At 39.7% G+C, this 18,706-nt stretch overlaps 2 protein-coding genes across 2 annotated transcripts; one reads left to right on the top strand and one right to left on the bottom strand.

The window, feature by feature from the left end:
• Positions 1-358: 358 nt before the first annotated feature.
• On the bottom strand, positions 359-10,257 carry LOC140235403 (vesicle transport through interaction with t-SNAREs homolog 1B-like). The gene is made up of 7 exons (XM_072315432.1): positions 10,121-10,257; positions 6,973-7,031; positions 6,079-6,189; positions 5,046-5,126; positions 4,186-4,359; positions 3,215-3,276; positions 359-1,117 (listed from the first exon to the last, which is right to left on the bottom strand). The coding sequence occupies exons 1-7, from the start codon at positions 10,218-10,220 to the stop codon at positions 1,027-1,029; spliced, it is 678 nt and encodes a 225-aa protein (XP_072171533.1). The 5' UTR covers positions 10,221-10,257; the 3' UTR covers positions 359-1,026.
• A 248-nt stretch (positions 10,258-10,505) lies between these two features.
• Positions 10,506-17,823, top strand: LOC140231522 (uncharacterized). Its single transcript, XM_072311694.1, has 6 exons — positions 10,506-12,442; positions 13,251-13,572; positions 14,432-14,917; positions 15,507-15,794; positions 16,429-16,635; positions 17,115-17,823. Exons 1-6 carry the CDS (start codon positions 10,506-10,508, stop codon positions 17,511-17,513), a joined length of 3,639 nt encoding a protein of 1,212 aa, XP_072167795.1. The 3' UTR covers positions 17,514-17,823.
• The last annotated feature ends 883 nt before the right edge of the window (positions 17,824-18,706 follow it).

The raw sequence follows: 18,706 nt of genomic DNA, 5'->3' as shown, positions 1-18,706 counted from the left end.
ATTAAACTAAATACTGCTGTGAGCAGGAATGTAATTTCCATGACTTCACAACATGGTAATTATAATTCAAATTCAAAGATGAAAGCCAATATTTGACATAAAATCTCTTGATTGTTGTGCTGTGAGAAATGACCAATAATATTTTTGTTGCAGTTGAAGAGTGCTACTGCATTTAAAGCTCTTTTTGATTAAAGCAATGCACTTTTCTGACTCTGCATCACACAAATGTCAGTGTTGTTTGACTTTTTCTGTCGAGGAACGTGATGTTACTTGCCTCAGTACCTACAAGTAATGGTGCTGCAATTTTTTGACAGCTGTGCAAATTTGAATGGCATTCGTCACTGACATATCCTGAGTGCCATGATGTGTGGAAAGGTCTTCTCATGTTGCCTTTATTTCACAGAAAACGGGTAAGGGAAACAACTGCCTCTTCAGGTTAAACTCAATGATTGCCAATGCAGTGAAGGCCTGACTTAATCAAAAATGATTTCCTGAGAAATGCAGCAAATGATGTATTCCTAGTCATCAGCAAATCTTAGAAAACAGGGTTCACCATGATCCATGAAGTACGAAAGTCACTTCCGTGACATCTTGAGGCTGGTCCCTCCAGGCTACCTTGGTTGCTTGGATGCTGCTGAGCTATGAAGGAAAACCTCATATGATGGCATCAGCTCTTTGTCATTCATGGTCACATGATCCAGGGTAGAAAACGCATACGTGAGCTCAAATCTTCATCTTCTAGTGCTGGATAGCTTCTGAAATAGATTTCCCAAAACCTCCTCATCAAAAAAAAAAAAATGGTAACCACAAATAAGCAAAAAGTGCAAAATGAGTAAGAAAAAAAAAAAATGGCTGGTCTGCATGGAGCTATCCTCCACTGTTGTACTCCATGACTGAATCTTCCAATAAGGCATCTTCTATGTACACCTCACACTGTCCATCGCAGAGAACATAATATTGTCACACTGTCTGTGATGTTTGGTCACTTTAATGACTGTTGTGGATGGGCAAGCCACATCCACGCTGCTACGAGAAGAATTTCCACCAGACGACTACGCCCAGTATGGCCAGCTCGACTATGATGATCCCAGACAAGATGAGCTTGTTTGTGATGACCCTGTGGGGGGAAATGAGAGGTACACAGTTATCAGAACCAAAATACACCTGCCATTGAAAAATACGAAAACATTAAGTCTTGTCAACTTGGACATTCTCAAAATGTGCCTCAGTGTCATCAATCTCCCTAAGATCTGGGACCTGTTTCAAGGCAGACTGTCTGCAACCATCATATATGCTACTACCACAGCAATAACCAATACACTCACAGCTCATTGGCTGTTTCCCGGCTACTGCCGTGGCGACTGCTACTTTTGCAACTGCAAACATCTCTATCAATACTGTCAGAAATAGAGTGAATTGTAACATTTGCTTCATGAGCATTTGTATCCTTGCATATAGAAACAAGAGACCCGCGGGTCTAGCGCTCACCTGAGTATCGCAAGTTCACCTTTCACGCAGTCACTAATCTAAATTATTCACAGCTCTACTAAAATTTGACCAGGCATTCTCAAGTAGAAGATGAAAATGTACAATAAGGGCCCAAATCTTTTAAGATTCCTTAATTTGGGGGGATTGGGGGTCCCCTGGGGCCCTCTGGGTGGGGCACGGTGCCCATTTTGATAAATTGAGATCCTGACCCCCTAGGGATGCTACCTGCCAAGTTTGACAAAAATCCATCATGAGGTTTTCAGGAAGAAGATGAAAATGTACAATTCAGGCCCCCATTTGGACCTCCCACCCCCCCCCCCCCCTGCCCCAAGAGGGGCACCCCTGGATTTGCTATGAACAAACTTGAAACTACAGTCAATAATGTACTCACTCATAGTATTATCTTAGCTCTATAACTTCTGATTCTAGACAAGATTTTTAAAGATTCCTTCATTTTGGGGGTTTGGCCCCCCCTGGGGCCCCTGGGTGGGGCATGGTGCCCATTTTAACAAATTGAGATCCTAACCCCCTAGGGATGCTACCTGCCAAGTTTGGTGAAAATTGGTCATGGGGTTCTCAAGAAGAAGATCAAAATGTATAATTTAGGCCCCATTAGGACCCCTCCCCACCCCCCTCCCCTGGGTCCCAAGGGGGGCACCCCTGATTCTGCCATGAACAAACTTGAAACTACAGTCATCAATGTACTAACTCATAGTATTAACTTAGCTCTATCACTTCTGGTTCTAGAGAAGAAGATTTTTTTACAGATTCCTTAATTTTGGGGGGTTTGGGCCCCCCTGGGGGCCCCCTGGGTGGGGCATGGTGCCCATTTTAACAAATTGAGTTCCTAACCCCCTAGGGATGCTACCTGCCAAGTTTGATGAAAATCGGTCTTGGGGTTTTCAAGAAGAAGATGAAAATGTAAAGAGTTTATGCACGACGGACGACGGACGACGGATGACGGACGACGGACGACGGACGCCGGACGAAGGGCGATCGCAATAGCTCACTTGAGCCTTTGGCTCAGGTGAGCTAAAAAAACAAACAAACCTGGTACTTTCTTTATAAGTTCTCTGCAATGTATCCCAAATGTCAGTACATTGTATCACTGACCTCAAGTGCTGTTTTCCTTTGTCTTGTTTGACAGGAAAGTAAACCTATCCCGAGAGTTTCTAAATAACATCAGTGCAGAAGGATATTAACATTCCATACACTCAAAATAAGTAGTGCTGCCCCTTGTTTTGTTTTGTTTTTTTTCATAAGCAGCATGCCACAAATAACTTTAAGTCTGTAGACAATCAATTTTTCTCATTCATATGTTGTGAAATGTATCAAAAAATTTTGTTGTATCATTAGAAAGTTATCAAATAAAAACAAGACATTCAATTCATAATTTCGATACACAGTGGATCACAGAATAACGTCCAAATCAGCAAGATAAAACCAGCATTTTCTGCAATACATCTAAACTCTACATGGTAATGACATGATACTGTCAACAATGTTCAAAAGTTAATTGCATTGTAAACAGACTATTGCCAGCAAACAGGGCAAAGTCTCGTAACTGCTGGCTACTATATGCCACTGCATCACAGCACCAAACACAAAAATCTCCAAGCATTGCGACTGATTGACAACATTGCTTTACATCAACATAAATAAATCTGCCAGTAGTCTCCTCATCCTTGACTACGACTCTCTTCTTAATTTCTCTGAGAGATCTTACCTTCTTGCCATCCTGTTTAGAATCTTTTTACTCTTGGCCAGGTTCCCATCCATATCTTCAAGCTGGAAAAGAAGACCACGGACAAATGCTTGTGAAAGTTTACAAATTAATGTACTTACTTGGACTGTTTTCAAGACTTAGTATTTTTTTTTCCTGTGTGGAAGGATGACATTCCTGAAACTACCAGTATATTGTTTTGGGGTTAAAATCTGGAAAGTTAACAATTTTGTGTACAAACAACATGGCAAGTTGTGATGCAATGACATTATAAACTCATTAATATGCATATTCATAATGGCTGTTCAAGAAATGTTTTGTGAAAATATGCAAAACTTCCCAATTTCATCACTTATGATTTGTATCAATTTTGTGAAATTTTCTGTTTTCTTTTTATATTTACTCTTTCTTTCAGACTAACTTTCAATTGGTCTGGAATAGCCCTTTCAAGAAATCCAGACTCTTCTCGATGACACATTCTCTGTAATCCTAGATATTCATTGGCTTGAATACATGTAACATGCAAATGTGAATCATATTATATCTAAATTATATTGCAATTTCGACTTCATCTCTCTCTTTCCATTCTTTACATATCGATTAAGTTCAATAAAGTCATTCCCAAAAATTTCTATAAGATGCACATTTTGTACAAAGCATGTAACAAAACATACAAATTATGAATTTGATATAATAGCTAGGTAAATAGAGAGAGAAGGGAAAAAAATCTAGAATAATGATAAATGCCCTAGGACATGGATGGCAGTTTTGGTTTGTATTTGACAATTTATGCTCTGCATCCTGTCAAATTCCAAGACTGAGCTCAAGCTGCAGCCCTGGGAATGTCTCAGATTACCTTTTAGCAGGATGACATATTGGTCAACAACAACAACAACAAAGAAAAAAATATAAAAAATTTGTAGAGAAAAAAAAAAAACCTGAAACAAAAACAAAAATTAAATTCTCCATCATACATTTTCCTTGGTCCTGATCAGCTGCTCCTTTTGCTCGTCCAACTCATCCAAGATGCCAGCCCCAATCTCATCTGTCTCCGCCGCAATCCGATGAGTACGGGATAAACTCTGGCTGGTTCGATTGAGACTCTCTAGACCGTCAACAACTTTGTCCTTTTGGCTATCCTGCTGAGCCTGTCAAAGATGGCGAGAGAGAGAGAGAAGGGCATGTCTACGTTCATCATAGAGGAGAAGATGCCTCTATAACTGTATCCAGATATTTCATTCCAATGGATGGCACCCTTTGGGATCACAGAAATGGTTTTGCTTAGTGGAAAACAAGATTGCTCAAATTGACCATGTGCATAATAATTGTTAGCAATAAATACAGTGGTTCAACAATTTCTTCTCACATAAAAAAATTTAAGGTACCAAAGAACATAGCACATGCATATACATATGTATGTATGTGTGTGATTATGATTATGTAACCATGAAAATGTTTTTGGCTCCACGAGTCTGTGTGTGTATGTGTGTGTGTGTGTGTGCGTGTGTGTGTGTGTGAGTGTAAGTGTGTGTGTGTATGTGTGTGTGTGTGTGTGTGTGCATGCATGTGTTTCTCTTTTTGCACGAAACACAGTTATCCATGCAGCATTGGATACTATCCCACATGATACTGGAAATGAGGGGAAATATAGTCAGCAATTTTAATCTTGCAAATTTTGCGAGAGCAGATGCATGTGAAGGTTCTTGTCTATACTATGCGCACTAATCCAATGCCAGTGGCTATTCGCGGAAATTTAATGCTGCAAAAAAAAAAATGCCATCAGCTTCAATTCTAAAAAGTTTCATGGCATGAAAATATCTTTAAGAGTAGTTACCTCAAAGTCAGATCTAGCTGGTGTGTATAAACCTCCAGACAGCAGTTCATCTCTACCACTCGTATGACCACTTAGCCGTTGCTGCAAAATATAATGAAAACACATTGATGGATAAGCGAGTTGTGGTGCAAGACTGACATATCCTCTCCCTTGTCATTCATTTCTCTGTTATTTTCTGCTTCCATTCTAATTCAAACACATCAAAATTATTATACATGGTATGGGCATGAATGCTGAACTTGTACATAATAAATCAATATAAAAACTATAAAATTACAAGCATCAATTTAAGATACTAAGAGTGCACATTCGACCTAATATTCAAGAACTGTGGAAGCTTATTATTTTAATCATCGTAAACCACAACGGGAATATCACTTCATCTGAGATGGTTATTTTGATGTACATAAATGCCATCGATATGTAAAGGTATTTTTGATAGAATGCAAGAGGCAGGCAGAACTGGGTTTATAGACAATGCACATTACATCAAAACAACACAAAGTGGAAGAAAAATAAAATCCACTGCCATAAAAAAAAAAAAAAAAAACTTAAAGGTCCTGTTTACCTTTGGGAGTAGTGATTTAAAATAGATTCAAGATATCACATTTCATGCATATGTGTAGAACCTCAAAACATTGTACCATATAAAATTTTTGCAATAAAGCCTAAAATACATTGTATAAGGAGATATCAGTATTTTTCTCAATAAACCATAATTGTTAACAGTTTAGTCTGGAAACATTTTTATCATAACTATTGTTCACATTTTGTATATTTAACGATACTTAACATAGATTTTACTGATTCAAATTTTTACAGTGTTGGCAATTGTTTCTATCCCTAACTCACATTTTAGAACTATTTCAAAGCACTAATGCTGGGTTTTTGTTTTATCTGCAAGTGGTAAATTATTCCTTTAGGTTTTCTTTATCGACAAGAGTAGTCTTCCTCAACAAAACCAAATATGACATAGATATGTAATAATCAATTTTATTTTGATTGATCAATGCTGGCCGTTTGATTTCCTCACAGCATCTCTCTGCAGTTTTTCAGCTTGTCTGCGGTAGGATCTTGTCTTTCCCATGAGCTGCGTCCGGTAGCTTCCAGGGGCGGGTTTTGCCTCATTCTCCAGGCTGGCAACCTGTTCAAAACAACAACAGTCACAGGCCATTCATATTTTGCAGTTTCTCTCATAAACAACATGTGGGTGCATCATAATGATATTCACAGATGACATAATATCAAAAGAGCAAAGTCACAATAGGTGAACACAATTTTATGCCAGTTTTCAACAATCACAGATCATCTTTACATTACCTGACTGATTTCTTCACTGTTTACTAATTTTTAGAGGTGTCATATACGTATCAATATTCAAATAATCACTTCAATCCAGTCTTTCACTCATATTGTCAATACAATAACAAAAACAAAGGGTGAAAAAATAAAGAAGAAATGCATTCAGATACAAAAAAAGATGCAAAATACAGAGACCTCGATACAAATCACCAGAAGATATCTTGTTTGGCATATGGACTGTTGACACCAACGTGGATATTGCCTTATTACAGGTAGTCTTATTGGTAGTATGTAATTCTATGATAAGATTTTTTTCATCCATAAATACTATGATTACATTCAGCTTTTCAATGGGATGACCAAACAAGTAATATATGGAATTTTCTCCAAGGTCACTTTAAAATGTCAAATTTCATGACTTTAAAAAATGCAAGGCAAAGATGTGATACATACAATACATCTTACACATACCATACATCTCACATCACACACATTGAGAACAAGAGTTTTATTACAGACACTTAAATCCTTTCTGCACAACTGACTTAAATTCCTACTGACACTGCATACACACATTCCATGGCAGAAGGAAAGCATTATCAATGATCCAAAGTGTCACACCTACCAGCACAAAGAGGTCATCTGTTTCTTTTAGAACTTCCCTGACAAGTTTCTTCCTCACTTCTGAAATATGAAAGATCAAAGAGACATTCAGACATTTCCTTGTACTACGGTAGTTTATGGGCCCCGTTTCATAAAAGATGTTAGGGTAGTGCAACTCTTGCTGGAATGGCTACTTCCATACCAGGAAGCGGGATTCTTGTTGTTACCATGACAACTGCCATTCCAGCAAGAGTTGCTATCGTATCAACTTTTTAATGAAATGGGGCCCTGAACTTGGTACATCATAAAGGCATGCATGTACTCAAGAGTAGATTAAACTGAACCGTGCACATGCATCCCTACATGAAGAGATTATTGAACCCATCTGGCATCAGGCCTATGCAGAATTTTGACTAAGAAGTTGTCACCATCAATTGGCAACTCTGAATTGTATTGTTTCCTTTAAACTAGACAGATTACATGGAACTAACTACATTAATTATATGTACAATGTAAAGATTTGTCAATATTGGATAGAAACATTAACTTAAATCTCCTAAAATGTATTGCCAATCTAAGAATCATGGAGAGATTTAGCAATTTGATAGAGAGGCATCTGAAATTTTGCAACCAAAACACACAATTCTATATCCTGAAATAACAAAGGGTTCAATTAAAGAGCTACATCATGAAACAATAACAGTGGACAGAAACAATCTAAATATATTTAGCATTAACCACAGAAATGCCACAGAACTGTGGCTTATGGGAATTGATGGGTCAAATGAAACTACATTATATGTCATGTCATGAAAAATATGGTAACAACATTTCACCAAGGAGGCATTATAGAAGAAGAAACCAGAATCATACCTTTGTACCCATGCTCTGTGCCGCAGAGAAGTTGCATTATTGTATGTGCTTTATTGCAGTGGTTAATCGATTGCTTTGGCAAAAGTGAGTACTTCTGTTTAAGCATGCTGTGCATCATTCCTAATTCAAAACAGGCCCAGAAGGCAGGTGGCAGAAGTTCACTGATCCTTTCAATATTTTCGGCAGGAATTAATGTGCACGGAAAAAAAATCAGTAACCCCCCCCCCCCCCCATAAAATGCAAGTAAAGGTGCAGAAATAATGTATGCATTAACCAAGTTTACTTAAAGGACAAGTTCACCTGCATAGACATGTGGGTTGAGTGAATGCAGCAATATTAGTAGAGCACATCACTGAGAGTTTGAGGAAAATCGGACGATCCGTTCAAAAGTTATGAATTTTTGAAGTTTCTGCTCAGTCACGGCTGGATGAGAAGACTACTATAGCTTGTGGTGTCACATGAGTACAACGATATAAAGAAAGTATAAAGAAAATTCAACATATTTTCACTTTTCTTGCATAACAAAAGAACACTCGACTTCTCTCTTTCAGAAGGCAAGGGGAATAATATTTCCCTTAACATATGTCAGTAACGAGTTGAAGAAATGTGCACTTTATTAAAAAAACAAAGTTTTTTGAAGTTCTCTTTTTATTTTCCTTATACTGTTATACGCATGTGACATCATACACTGTAGTAGTCTCCTCATTCAGCAGTGATTGCACAGATGCTTTAAAAATTCATAACTTCTGAACAGATTGTCAGATTTTCCCCAAACTTTCACTGATGTGTTCTACTAATATTGTTGCATTCACTCAATCCATATATGAAGTTGGACTTGTCCTTTAATAAAAAAAATAATAATAATAATAATAATCTACACCTTGGTATTAATGGTATGCGCTATGCATTTAAGATTATGCTACAATGTGCCAAGTTCAGTGTTTGCTTTCTATGACATACTAATACAGTATTCCCTGATTTTTCAGTCCTAGGACGTTAATAACCTGGAGATTTCAATATAAACTTACAGGATGTACATGTATTCTATTCAATATTCCCGCAAAGCTCCAAATAGGATTTCAACAGTTACACTCAAATATGGCTAAAGATCGTTAAAATTCACAACCTCTTCTTTGGTTGCCATATCCCAACTCTACAGGAGAGTGACTTGGAGAATGGAACATCAAAGCCAATGGAATGTTAAGCATTCACTACTGTCATGCTATACAGGCCTGTGCAATGTACGCATGAAATTTGCACAAATTGCAGAGGGATTCCATTCTAATTCCTTCTATAATATCTCGCTGGTTTTACATACACAGAAATGAAGCCTCTCCAATAATGTACAGAGGGGTTGGTTCAGACAGTGAGCAAACAACTGGGCTATTTCAGTTTACCACAGCATTTTATTTCAAAGAGGATATGTTTTGTCCTTGATTCAATTGTGGTAATAACAGCATACGACAGCACAAATAAAAAGTAATTCAACTGCTCAAAAGTATCAATTTAATGTCACCTTTTCAGTACCAGAATAGAACTAATGAAGCATTCATTGCAATAAATCACATGTGCACCGACAATAAAATTTCAGCATTTGTAGCATACAAATAGAACTGTATCAAGAGCATTTTGATAAATATTACCAAAAATGTGCAAAATTTGAATTGCTCATTTCATATCATATAACAGTCTCTTATATCAATACTGCAAGGAAACAAATGACTGCGTATATTTATGTAAGATGAGCCAAACTGATGTAAAATTCCCCATTTCTAGCATAAATGCTATAGGCCTAGATCTAATAGTAAATGGAGACACAAAATTTTGCACAATTGGGAATGTAATTTGCATCAAAAGTAGAAAGTGTGCCATAGAAGCTAGTCTAAGTATAACCGCAGCAGCGACCCCATACGGACAAATACGTACCGTAAAGGGTTACAGCGCCCCGCGACGGGGTTAGTCTAAGTACTGAGCTATCTAGAAGATAGTTACTAGATCTAGGTACCTATGTCTCATTTGTCAAAAACATTTCCTGTTGCCATTTGGTTGCTGTTCCTACATAATTGGCGCAAAATTCAATAAGCACTGTAGAAATTCGAGAGCCTATTAAATTCAAACCATATCATGAATACTAACGTTAAGCCTCTATTTCTCAAATAATAGGACATAGGTAGGTATCAATCACCTTATTGTTGATCACACACATGTTGCTTGCTTGAGAAGGAAGGTGGGTGGTTAATCAGTTTACGCCAAAAAAAGAATCATAGACAATGATATGTATCAAAATATTTCATTACCTCCGGATGAATTAGGAATTTTTGCTTCCAGTTTGTAGGACACTGTTTCACTGAGAGTCCGAAAGTCATCTTCAATCCTTTCAAACTGTTCTGACGACATTTTAGAGCCAGATTTAGTCGAATAACGTTGCAATGAAAGTAATTCATGAGTAGGCTGCCACAGCAGTAAGAACAATCAGGTGACCCTTTACTTCAGCCCGCTGATGAGAATAGACTTATTTCAGGCTTTTTGTTGTAGTTGTTCATCTTCTGCGCGCGCGCGTTCCAGAAAGCGACTGTGGGAATTTCTACTCAATATTCAGGGTAACTTTTTGTTGAGAGTCGATCTTGTCTCGGCGAGAGTCTAGTACAAAAAGAAGCGATCGCGATCGGGGATCGAGTGGCTATGGCGGATATGAAGGATGTGGATAATGAATTGTCATCTTCATCCCGCATCTCTCCAAGCACCCAAGATGACCTGAAACAGTCAAAAAGGATAAGGCAGAGCGATAGAGGAGACAATTCTGAAACAACACATAGCACTCCTGTCGATATACTGTCTGAGGCTTTCTCAAAGATGGAAGAAACATCGCAGGAAGACGTCATAGAATTTACTTCGACAGCGTCTGTTGACGAGGCTTCAACTGTGCAGCAGGCGAACAGCAAATCCCCTGCTGCACCGGAATCGGGTCAAGTGATTGATGACATTGTAGCGCACGAAATTACAGCACCAGAAATTTCTACAAATGAGGCCACATTTGCTTCTGCTGAAGTGGATAGCCAGATATTAGCCACAGACACATCTTCAGGTAATGACGATTTGATCGCTGAAACAATTGTTGAGTCTCGAACACCTTGTTTAACTGAGCAGTCAGATGCAGGTAACATGAGCTCTGATCCTGAACATGAACAGAACACTTCCAAAGATGCTGTTGTTGAAGGTCATTCAGCTCCAACCTCTGTTTCTGACAATGCATCATCGAATAGTAACATGCTGTCAAACATTACTGCTAGCTCACTGCTGGGTTCAATTGCTACAATGATTGATTCTGGCAGTGACTGCTCACTTGAGACTGTAAAAGGGAATAAAGATTTAAATACAGGAGACGATAAAATTGATACTACTACTACCACGACTTACACAAGTTCTGCACCGTCTATCACGTCGCCACCACAAACGGTTCTTACATCTTCTCCATTAGCAGCAGCTGCATCACCAGCTACTGTAGTGACTAGGTCCATCTTACAAAATGCGCCTCTTCTTGTGAATGGTAACAACCTCTTGACTGCAACAAACAACATCATGACCAGTCTTGGAACTATTCCATCCATACTCGGCACGCCCTTGGTTCAAACAATTCCACAGACACAGACACCAGTGTCAAAAGTAGTCGCTGCACTGAGACCGCCCGCACCAACTCCATCCCCAGTGACCATCACAGTGAGGACCCCACCAGGGACTGGTGCTCTGAGTCAGTCATTGATATCAAATATCGTGAATACTCCAGAAGTCCAGGCCCTACTGTCAAAGAATCCTGGCCAGCCTATAACTATTGTTCGAGTGCCTGATGCTCCTGCTCCTACTTGTGCACCAGGTGTTGTCCCAGCTCAATCCACAGTCACAGCTCCACCTCCTGCTCCACCTGTTGTGAATGCCCCCGTTTCGACGTTGACTCCATCCACATCGCTTCAGACTGCCACCATTCCGATACTGAAAACTGTGACAAATGTCATCTCCAAACCACAGCCTACAGCCGCTCTCAGAACATTTCCTACAGGCAGCAGCACAGCAGTATTGTCCAATAGATTAGTTGACTCCAGTGGTCCTACCAAGCCAACAACTTCGTCTCCTGCAAACCCTGTGCCAACATCCACAGGGGCAGCCAAGCCACAGGTTTTGTTAGGTGTGAGGAAGAGGGTCAGTCGCGGTGGGAAAATAAACAAGGGAATGGCACCTGCTGTGCCTTCATCCCAAGACTTGAACCTACTGCGTCAAAAGAGGCCGGCAAATTGTAAGACTCGCTCGGGCCGTGTGTCAAGACCACCGCTTTACCGCATCAAGGAGTATAAGACAATGCCAAATGAAGAACTTGGCGATCAGCGTGGATCCTCCGAAGGAGAATACTCTGACTATGATGATTCTGAGTCAGGAACACCGTCGACTGGGAGCACATACGATTCCAAGAGGAGGCACAAATGTCAATCCTGTGAAAAGCGGTACATTGGCAAAGGTGGGCTTGCGAGGCACTACCGTGAGAACCCAACTCACGGAGATCCGGATTCTGTTTTGAAAAAAGCTGATGGTGAGGACAAGCAGACAGAAGTGGCTGAACGAAATGAAAAGTAAGTCGGAATGTGTAAAGTCATCACTCAGATTCATCAGGCTGATATTGATGTCCTGAAAGTCACTGTAGGTAGTTCAAACGTCACAATGCTTTATTGTAGAATTATAACTCAAATGTAAATTTTCCAGAACCAATGTTTTATGGCTCTATTCAAGATAATATCTGGATTGTATCTGACATATTGTAGTATGCCTGAAGGAAGGAATGAAATTTCCAGCTTCATATTCAACACATTTCTCATTTTGAATATTTTGAAGTCGTGATAAATAAGTATGACACAAGGGACGTAACATGTTCACAGCAGGACCAAACAGGATATTCTTAGCTGCTTGTAGTAGGACACAATGTTTTCAGGAGTCACTGACACTTTAATGGTCAAATGAATTCCAATTTACTAATCTGTAACCGAGTTTAGAATGGGTTGTTTTTTTTCTGTAGTGTAACTCCTTATCAGACTGTAAAAATCTACATACCTGGTATGTACATAGAATTCTAAGATGAGAGGTTTGACATGTTGTTTATAATGTTGCAGCAGTTACTGTGTTCTTGCGTATATGAGTAACTCTGGACATCAGTGCAAATGACATTTTATATTATCTTTTAAAATCCTTTTTATCAGCCATTAAAAATTACATGTTAAGCCCCCCCCCCCATGTAAATAAGTGACATGATATATTTCAGTTACATACACAGTAGTATGTAAGCACCATTCAGTAACTCTCATGTCAGTTTGCCCAAGGTTGTCCTGTATCAAATTTGTAAGAAAATTGTGAATTTATAAATGCTAATGTGATATGTCATTTTAGGAGTGAAGAAGAGACAGCAGCTGATGTGGTATCCGCTGGGAAGTCAAATGGAGACACTGGGGAGTCATCTCATGTGGCGGACCAAGCATCCAATGACCATGTGAACGAGAAGCCTGGCGTCACGCCCATTGCTCAATCGCTGAATGACACACCCAGAGGGGTTCAGTTGAGGCCCAGGGGGAGGGGGCGGGGCAGGCCTGGAAGACCACCTGGATCTGGTCGAAGGATGGCTGTGGACCAAGATGCGGACAGTGGCGTGTTGGCAGCCAGTAGCCAGGACACAAGCAGCAAGGACTATGCAGCTGCCAAGACAAAGTATAAGGTATATAATAAATATTTTTGATGTGAATAATCCCTCACTCTGTGCCAGTATCTGTACTAAGGAATGCCAGGTTATCTTATGAGACCAATAGTTATAAACAAATTCTTCCAACTTGAATCCAAGACATTGTACTGAAAATTTTGTGAGCACATCTTTCATTTGCTCATAAAAGCTGAAATATGGCGAATACATTTTGATGTTGCAGCAAAACAAAAAAAACAAAAAAAAGGGATAGTGAATTGAAAAATAAATACTCTATCAGCCCAGTTTGTTTTAGATTATACTTTTATAGCCCTTGATGATTTTGCTTCCATTTAACTGCTCAGTTGTGAGCTGTAAAGGTAGTTGATACTGTTAATAGCCCTCTGCATGTCCAACAAATTTAATTTGGGGAAAACAAGTGATACAAAATCAGCAGTGTCTATTGAAGGTCATATTGATATCTGTAGGTGTGTGTGTTTACGAAAATAAATGTATCTGACTGAATTTTGTATTTAACCCGTTGAGGACGAGTCCCGAGTATACTCGGGCAAGCGTCTATGGGAAATGCGTGTTATAGCAAAATCAAACTGTCCTCAATGGGTTAAAAGGTTGTGTATCATGTAATTGTAGTATGTTTGGCAGTAAGTTATGCCAGTTGTTGTAGTTCCAAGGAGCTGCTGAAAGGGATTGATACTTAAGGTTCAAGGTGGTGGTGGTGGTGGTTACTGTTGTCGTTGTTTTTTGTTGTTGTTGTTGTTGTTGTTGTTGCTGCTGCTGCTGTTGTTGTTGTTGTTGTTGTTGTTGTTGTTGCTGCTGCTGCTGCTTGTGTTACTGAAGTATTTGATTTTTCACTTTGCTTCTCTATTTTCCAATACAGTTCTTTGACCCCAACTCTCCTCTGGATGATGACTTAACAAAAGTGACACTTCCAATGCTTGCCAAGATCATCTCCCCGTGGGAGTACATCCTAGCCCAGGCACAGCAAACCGATGCAACAGGCCTCCTCTTCCCCAAGGTCCTGTCAGCCATCGAAGCGCTGCAGACAGAAGCCAAGAAGATTGCGCCCCTGTGTCTCAGGGGGATATCGAAGGAGGATTCGACACTGTCTGGGAATGGTACGGCTGAAAAAGGACAGAGCAAGCTGTACATTGGGGATAAGAAGATGGCAGAGATGCTTGGAATGAAGGTTGGGTGGTACCATGTCAGCGACCCAGCGGAGGAAGAATTACCGAGAGTGTGCAGGCTTCTGAGACGGAAGTCTGGTTCGGCGCCATCTTCAGACAGCAAGGTGCCGGAGTCAACAAAGGAAGCTAGGGGCGAGCAAAAGCCTGTTGGAAAGCACAAGCTTCAAGATGCTGAGGAGGTATGATATCCCTTCTTTTTTGTTGTTTCATGCTTCAATTCAAATGGTTTTGTCTGCAAAGAAAGTTGTGGCAAAAATAGTTCTTACCAAGATGCCTTACGTGTTAAAACTAGCTTCTGAATATAGCTAGTAGTTGGAGTGTCAATTCATGAACAAGAAATTATCACTACATTTATCATTGAATACTCTGTATCTCTGTGCATTTTTTTTTCTTTTTGGTGGTGAGGTTGGAGGAGTGAAACTACAATTTTCAATACAGATCATTTGTTAAGCTTGTTGAAGATCTCAGTGCAAAGTAGCCACAGGAATTCAAAACAAACCACATCAAGGCATGATGTTGAAAAATAGCATCACTTCTTTTCATGTCTGACTCTGAAGGGAGAAGAATCATGCAATGAGCAGATTTCTATCAGTGTCTATCCAAACTGATGTCTCTTTTACATTTGCATTGACTGTACTCAAATACTAGTTGAATATCAACCAGAGGTTTACAAGTGAGTCAACGCGTAAGTGTGAACAGAATGACTGAACTCTAATTTGTCTTAACTCTTCTGTTTGTGTGTTTTGTTTTGTTTTGGGGTTCTTTCAGTCTGTGTCCAAAAGATTTGCATCTGGAAAAAGCCTGCCATCATCAAGTCCAGCAACAAAGACTATCACCATAGCTAAATCAGTCTTGTCAACTCCCAGCACGAGTGTCCCAACCATTGGCAATATTCCATCCATTGTAGATGTGCCGTCGTCGTCGGCAACCGCATCAGGGAAGCAGGCATCCAAGAGACCCATCCCTCCTCTAGGCCCAATTTCTTCCACCAAAGGCTTTGACACCAAAGAAACCTCTGTCACCACAGTCTTGCCAGCTCTGAAACCAATCAAGTCTGTAAGTGAGATGAAGTGTGATGCAAATAATTGTGCTCCAGTGAGCACTTACGTAATAACAACTCACAGCCAGCTGAAGAAGTTTTGGAAAGAGTTCTTGGAGTGTTTGCTCATAAGTGTACAATTGATGTGTAGTTCAGTGCTAACGGGGAATTCAGATATTAGCTACTACCATCATGCTCTTTTGAACTTGAATTTGATGAACTTGAATTTGAATTTGAATTTGAATTTGAATTTGAATTTGAATTTGAATTTGAATTAAATTGAATTCAACAATGGCAGAAAGCTTGTGTGTATATTTGCAAATGTGTTTATATGGGTACATTACTTACATCTGTGTGTTTTTTTTTTTATTTTTTTTTAGAAGAGACTATCATGCTATGTATGATTACTTTAGGGTTGTCATACTTGTATCAGAATGATGCATATATATATATATATATATATATATATACCTTGTACCTTGTAGTTGTTATCCCCGAAGACCTACGCTTGGAAGGGTAACGCATATATATATATATATATATATATATATATATATATTTTTTGTTTTTTTTTTGTTTTTTTTTTTTTTGTTTGTTGTTGAAAGGTTAACGCTTTTTCACATTATACCAACTGATTTTCTTCCCATCCAGAAGCCTGCCACCTCACAGTCAGGTCTGCTCCCCAAGAGCCAACCACAAACTAATACCACAACCACCCCAGCAGTTTCATCTCCTGTTATGAGTGACAGCACTTACAAAGCCAAAAGTGGGTTGGATATTGCATCGGATGACAACTTGACAGCTTCATCAGTGGCTGTAGGAGAGGGAAATGCGGTCAGTGGAGTTGATAGCCTGATGGTAAGTTAATGGTCAAGCTTATTATTATCTTATTTTTGTTTTTATATATTCTTTACGTAAAAGCCTACTAAAGAGCTTTTTCTGAATTAGTTTTGACACTTAAACTTTTACCTTTAATGCAGAGGCTTTGTAACTCAACACCATACCTGCTTGTAAAGATTGGTGTCAAATTCATGAAGACAAAAAGACAAGATCATGCAAATTCTTGAAATGGTCTGTTTCAAGAGGAGAGACTGTGTAGATTCGACCTTTGTCACTTTGACAGGCCAAGTTCTACAGCTTCATAATTCGGAAGCTTCTCATATAGTCATTGTGTGCATTGTATTGGGCCACATTTCTTTTTCATTCCATCCTGATTCCACAAAATATCCATAGGGAAAGTTTTATGGCAGTGCTATGAATGTGAAAATGTCAAGTTTCATAAGGCCACAGATGTGATGCACCAGCCACTTGTCATTCAGCTTGTCTGATTTACCCAGCCCAAGGAGAAGGTGCCAGATGCAACTGAGACTGTGGCAGAGACCAGCAGTGGGGATGGAGGAGAAGGAGGAGGACTCGTCACCACGGTGGAACCATCAGGGGATGACCTGGTGGAGCAGACCACGGTGCTTCCAGAGGGCACCACCATCATGCAGCTGGAGGATGGCACCTTCCTCCTCCAGAAGCCGGACGGCACCGCCATGCAGATCCAGACGCCGGAGGGCATGACCATCGAGACAGTGCAGGCCCTGCTGTCCATGGAGGGCGGGGCGTTTGAGACGGTGGAGGAGCCCCAGTATATGCTAGACGACGGCAGCTGTGTCCAGCTTCCTGCAGGGATGTCCCTGGACATGGCGGTGGAGATGGGGCTACTGAATCAGGCTGGAAGTGGAAACTGATCTGAGTTGGAGAGGGATAGCCTGTACTCACAGCCATGTTTTAAGACAAGGAAGTCAATGTACAAACTGGTACAAAATACATTTACAACTTTTGTGTTAGGACACTATAGACTATTTTTATCAGCCATTTATTTATTTTTCTTTTAAAGGAGGAAGTCATTGTTTAGATGTTTTGTACAGACCAAGTGTCAAAGTTAAAATAATTATGCCAAACTTGCCACCACTTGTGAAGTATATTATTGTAAATCTGGCATCTTCTTACTTCTCTTTCATATTCCAACCCCTTGTTTTCTCGTCTTTTTTTTTTTTTCTGTCAAACTTTCCAAACCCTTCAATGCGTGAATGCATATTTTGTGTTGCCTCTCTCTTTCATCTGTTTAATCCTGTTAACACCTTTTGTCCCTTTTTTTTAAATTGCATCAGCTGCCACTACACAACTCATTTTGTTCATAATATTCAATATTTGTCAGATTCAGATGTGAAATATGATAGACTGATCCTGTTCCTTGGTGTTGTCAACAACTGTTGTAGTTGCCTCACTGATGTGGGCTAGAAATGTAGTATCATAGGTTTCATTCTCCATTTTGGAGATAAATTGGCTCATTTTCATTGTTGAAGATTGGAATGTTAAGTAGAAGAAATCACACTGATGTACATATTCTGTTGTGTATATAATATCTATTTGACATCTCTCACACAAGTGGTTCTCCTATTCAGTTCTCCATACCATTGCCTTTCGCTCCCCTGTAAGATAAAAATGTTTGGGTCATAACTAGATTGCATCATTATTAAGTAATGATGACTAAGGATCAAACTGAATGCAGTAGCAAGGGGCACACAACAAGCTTAATGTTCCTGCAACTAACAAGATGTATGTTAATGCTATAGACAACTTTTTTTTTTTGGTCGAAGGTTTTTAGCTCACCTGAGCCAAAGGCTCAAGTGAGCTATTGCGATCGCCCTTTTGTCCGTCGTGCGTCGTGCGTCGTCCGTCGTCCGTCGTGCGTAAACTTTTTACATTTTCATCTTCTTCTTGAAAACCCCAAGACTGATTTTCATCAAACTTGGCAGGTAGCATCCCTAGGGGGTTGGGAACTCAATATGTTAAAATGGGCACTATGCCCCACCCAGGGGGCCCCCAGGGGGGCCCAAACCCCCCCCCCCCAAATTAAGGAATCTGTAAAAATCTTCTT

The sequence above is a fragment of the Diadema setosum genome, chromosome 1 (assembly GCF_964275005.1).
Source record: "Diadema setosum chromosome 1, eeDiaSeto1, whole genome shotgun sequence".
NCBI classification, from domain to species: Eukaryota; Metazoa; Echinodermata; class Echinoidea; order Diadematoida; family Diadematidae; genus Diadema; species Diadema setosum.
This window is presented reverse-complemented; position numbering and strand designations above follow the sequence as displayed.